The sequence below is a fragment of the Electrophorus electricus genome, chromosome 7 (assembly GCF_013358815.1).
Source record: "Electrophorus electricus isolate fEleEle1 chromosome 7, fEleEle1.pri, whole genome shotgun sequence".
In the NCBI taxonomy this organism is placed as follows: Eukaryota; Metazoa; Chordata; class Actinopteri; order Gymnotiformes; family Gymnotidae; genus Electrophorus; species Electrophorus electricus.
Window position 1 is genome coordinate 472,737 of NC_049541.1, and position 4,764 is coordinate 477,500.

Below are 4,764 nucleotides of genomic sequence, written 5' to 3' on the forward strand. Positions count from 1 at the left end.
ATTTACCTGCCAGTACTTCTGAACATTAAAAATCTATTTGACAGTGGTGCTGTTTTCCTAAGTGACCCAGTGAATTACTTGTGGATGTACTCTCGTGCGTGTGCACACTTGTTTTGTCCACGCTGGAGAGCCTCACGTGTGACTGTAGACTCACATGTGCTTCCTGCACATTGTGAGTTTATATTACTCCTGTGAATGGAAGTCTGGGATTTTTCAAAGCTTTTCTTTAAAAGACGTTTGGTCGAAGTTTCTGTTTGTGTGCTGAGCATTTCAATTAGAGTCTTTGTGTGAGTAAGAATGTGAGTGTGTGTGTGTGTGTGTGTGTGTGTGTGTATGGGCAGCTGAAAGAATCTATTTCTTCCAAGAGAATGTAGAGAAGGAGAAGTCCAAGGCTGATGTGGGTGTCTGCTGAAGAATGACAGAACAAAATGCTTCTACAGAATGTTTCTCTGAGGAGAGAAGCAGGTTGGGCACCATTTCCCAACGTGGACACAGTGGGGGGGACATACTAAAAAAAACAAATCATTACGCCCATGTTTTTTTCTGAATCGTCAATGTGGCGCTCTCTCTCTCTCTCTCTCTCTCTCTCTCTCTCTCTCTCTCTCTCTCTCTCTCTCTCTCTCTCTCTCCTCTGTTGTGCTCTCACTCACTCTTTCTTTCTCTTTTTCAATCCCCCCCCTCACACACACACACACACACACACACACACACACACACACACACACACACACACACTCCTGTTACTCCTACTCTTATAGCGCAGGACTTCTTGAGCACAATAACTGGTCATTCAGACCAGAACAATACCTTTTCTCCTCTGTTGCCTTCTCTCCTCATCCCTCCATCTCTCTCCCTGCCTCCCCCATCCTTTCATCCTTTCATCCCTTGTTTCGTGCTCCCCGTGCCATGCCAGCCATGTGAGTGAGAGCAGGCTGAGCCGAGGACAGACAAGTCCTTTCTTTGTCCTGGCGAGATCCTGCTGAATGTCAGTGATGTCGTTAGGCGTCTGTGCTGTGTACACATATTTTCTCTCTCTCACACACACACGCTGTGGCACTGACCAGTGACCTCTGTCTTTTTGGAGTGTGGTGATGTCAGCACTGCACAACTGCACTAAAACCTCTCATGGGAAGGACCAGTTGTATAGTTAGTGTATTTAGATGCTGTGAGCAGGTTGTATGTGTGTGTATTTTGATAGCTCACATGTAATGATTTTGTTTGCATGTTTATTTCCTGGTTATAGTTAAAGGCACGTGTGCACTTTCCTGAGTTAGAGCATGTGTGTTTGTAAGTGCACGTGTGTGTCTGTATGTGCAAGTGTCTGTGTGCGTGTGCATGTGTGTGAAAGAGATTCTGTTGACCTACTGTGTGTCTGTGCATGCATGTGTGTGTATGTGTTTGTGTTTGTGTCTGTGTGTGAGAGATTCTGTTGTCCTGCTGGCTGTTTGTGTGTGTGTGTGTGTGTGTGTGTGTGGTGCCCCTTCCTCGTTCTCTAGTGTAGTTCAGTGTCACGTGATTGTAGGAAATACACGTAGGTACAGTGAACTCCGCCCCTTATGTCAGGTGAGGTGCGGGACCTTCCTGTCAGGTCAGATGCTGTCCTGTGGTACCTCGCTGTCAGGGATTATGTTATTGTCTGTTTTTGAGGACTTGCATGCTTCATTCATACACAAGATTCTTTCTGATGCTGAAACTCATTTTGTGTGATTGCGTTATGATTTTGTCTTTTGACTTATTTTGTTGTAATGCTGAAGTTTAGGTTAGTCTGAGGGTCTGAGATTAGGACTAGAGGGTCTGAGGTTAGGATTAGAGGGTCTGAGATTAGGATTAGAGGGTCTGAGGTTAGGATAAGGGGGTCTGAGGTTAGGATTAGGGGGTCAGGTTAGGATTAGAGGGTCTGAGGTTAGGATTAGGGGGTCTGAGGTTAGGATAAGGGGTCTGAGGTTAGGAGTAGAGGGTCTGAGGTTAGGATAAGGGGGTCTGAGGTTAGGATTAAGAGGTCTGAGGTTAGGATTAGAGGGTCTGAGGTTAGGATTAGAGGGTCTGAGGTTAGGATTAAGAGGTCTGAGGTTAGGATTAGAGGGTCTGAGATTAGGATTAGGGAGTCTGAGAGCAGGGCCTCGGTGAGAAGCTCCCGGGTTATTGTAATCCAGTACATAAATGTATAAATGACAGAACGACGACTTCAAATCTGTCACTCCCACCTACGTTCCTACTACAGATTTTGCTCCTCTGTTATCTTCTCACTCTCTCTCTCTCTCTGTCTCACTGGCTAGCGTCTCCATGTCTCCGTGTCCCCGTCTCTGTGTCCCTAGCTCAACTCTCTATTTATAGCTGGGTTCTATCTCTTGTCTTTGTGGCGTTCTGCTAACAGGAGCAGGCCGAGTGGAGAATGCAGGCCTTTGTGCAGAGCGAACCGAGGCGGAGGATTCTCTCTCTCTTTCCCTCCCCCCGGATTGTTTTGACTGGCAGACGTCAGCAGAAGAGAGGAATCTGGAGAGAGATGGAGGGATAGAGGGATGGAGGGATGGAGGGACGCAGAAAGAGGAGTCTTTGTTCATGTCCTGGTGAAAGGGCAAAGAGAGGAGAAATGGATGGGATGAGGAGATCTCTCTCTGCGTGCTTCTCCTCCTCTCTGTCAATGTGCATAACATCAGAATGTATTATTTACACAACACTTTTGTTTTATTTCAGGTGCTCTGTCTGCAATGGTGTGGAGTGAAGATGAGTTCTGCTCTACTGGTGATGACATCAAGAGAAGTGCTATAACGATGTGGCAATTAAGCCAAGCTGCTGTGTCCCACACACACACACAGAGGTCAGGCTTTACACTGGCTCATTCTCATTTAACTAAGTCTTTTTATCTGTCTCCATTTAGCTTTTTAAATTGTGGTCTTGCCTTGTCAAATGAACGTAATTCTCTTATTAAAAAAGGAGAGATAGCGAAACAGAAGGGAAGTTAGTTAAGGTTGTTCTCTTCAATATCTTTGTACCATTATTGGGTGTCTTTATTGGAGAGTGGAAGAATGAGAGAGAGGGACATGCCATAAGACATGGCTAGGGGTGAGAGAGAAAGAGAGAGAGGGAGAGAGAGAGACAGAGAGAGAGAGAGAGACAGAGACAGAGAGAGAGAGGGAGAGAGAGAGACAGAGAGAGACAGAGAGAGAGAGACAGACAGACAGACAGAGAGAGAGAGAGGGAGAGAGAGGGAGAGAGAGACAGAGAGAGAGACATATGAAGAATGAGTGATGGAGTGTGTAATGCCTGTTGGGCAGGGTCTCGGTAAGGGGTAGGTGGGTAATGCCTGTGGGGCAGGGTCTCGGTGAGGGGTGGGTTGTGTAATGCCTGTGGGGCAGGGCCTCGGTGAGGGGTGGGTTGTGTAATGCCTGTGGGGCAGGGCCTCGGTGAGGGGTGGGTTGTGTAATGCCTGTGGGGCAGGGCCTCGGTGAGGGGTGGGTTGTGTAATGCCTGTGGGGCAGGGCCTCGGTGAGGGGTGGGTTGTGTAATGCCTGTGGGGCAGGGCCTCGGTGAGGGGTGGGTGGTATAAACTCAGCTCCCAGTCTTCTGGATGCCCCTCCAGTTCTCTCACGTCGTCCCTGTGTCCTGCACTCTTCTCTGCTCCACTCGCCCTTCAGCAGGTCGTCTGACAGAAGCGATGCTGAGTCTACTGGTGCTCACTGCCACAGTGCTGCTGGCCGCAGGTAGAGCTTTGCAGGGGGGGCGGGGGTCCTGTGGCTTCTGCGTTTGCTTTAGGACGACTTTGCTTCTCCCCAACAGATCAGCAGGACTTTTTTTTGGTTGTTTTTTATTTTTCTTTGTTTTTGTTTTTGCTTGGCTTGTTAAATGGCTGTTTGCTGTGCTGCTCACTGATCTGAGCTCTCAGTAACCTCTGACAGGGTGAGGCTGACTTGTGTCCAGCTGTCTGAGCTGGACATTCACTGTGGGTGGAGCTGCTTCCTGGAAGGCCTGTGTGCTGCTATGAGGTTAACACAGAAAGGTTAATCAGAATGAACATTTATTTGAAATTGTTAAAGAATTAACTAAAGAAGCATCTTAGATGTTAGAGTTTCAGAGTTTGCTGTTACTGGCAGTATAAACAAGCATGTTGATGCAAATTGTGAAATTGTGTTTATAGTTTGCCTTTTTCTAGAAGGACACAGCAGGCCATCCAAACAGTCAGCTGGTGAGAGCTTTGACTGTTCTAACTTAATTACAGGTGTGTTGTGATCAACACATCCATATGTAGCATCTGTAATGTATGTGTACATGTGGTGTTTAAAGGACACCGTTTCCCATAAGCCCCTGCAGTTGTTTGAGGGATTTAAGAGCTTCTTGTGTTTCTATGTTTCAAAAGAATAGGTGATGTTTTAAATATGGTATCATATTGAGAAATTGAGTAAATAGGTTACTACCTGAAATCCTAATATGTAAGCATGAAGTATCATAGGTCTGTGACAGTTATGGTACAGGTATTATATTGTACAATTACAGTTCATCTGTGTGAGATGTATTTCATATCTGGTCATTCTGAATGGTGTTTGTAGTCGACTGGGGCTGATGTTGGGGTGTTGGTGGAGGTCTGAGTGGTATTTGTAGTTGACTGGGGCTGATGTTGGGGTCTGAGTGGTGTTTGTAGTCCACTGGGCTGATGTTGGGGTGTTGGGGTCTGAGTGGTGTTTGTAGTCCACTGGGCTGATGTTGGGGTGTTGGGGTCTGAGTGGTGTTTGTAGTCCACTGGGCTGATGTTGGGGTCTGAGTGGTGTT

The 4,764-nt window shown here is 46.9% G+C and overlaps 1 protein-coding gene across 3 annotated transcripts in view; it reads left to right on the forward strand.

Moving 5' to 3' along the window:
• The first annotated feature begins 3,548 nt into the window (after positions 1-3,548).
• The window catches only part of mpz (myelin protein zero), an 11,759-nt gene continuing 10,543 nt past the window's right edge, over positions 3,549-4,764 (forward strand). For all 3 annotated transcript variants that reach the window (XM_035528014.1, XM_035528012.1, XM_035528013.1), the window contains exon 1: positions 3,549-3,701. In XM_035528014.1, the coding sequence (XP_035383907.1) occupies positions 3,569-3,701 (133 nt within the window). In that variant the 5' untranslated portion in view covers positions 3,549-3,568. The remainder of the gene's footprint in view (positions 3,702-4,764) is intronic.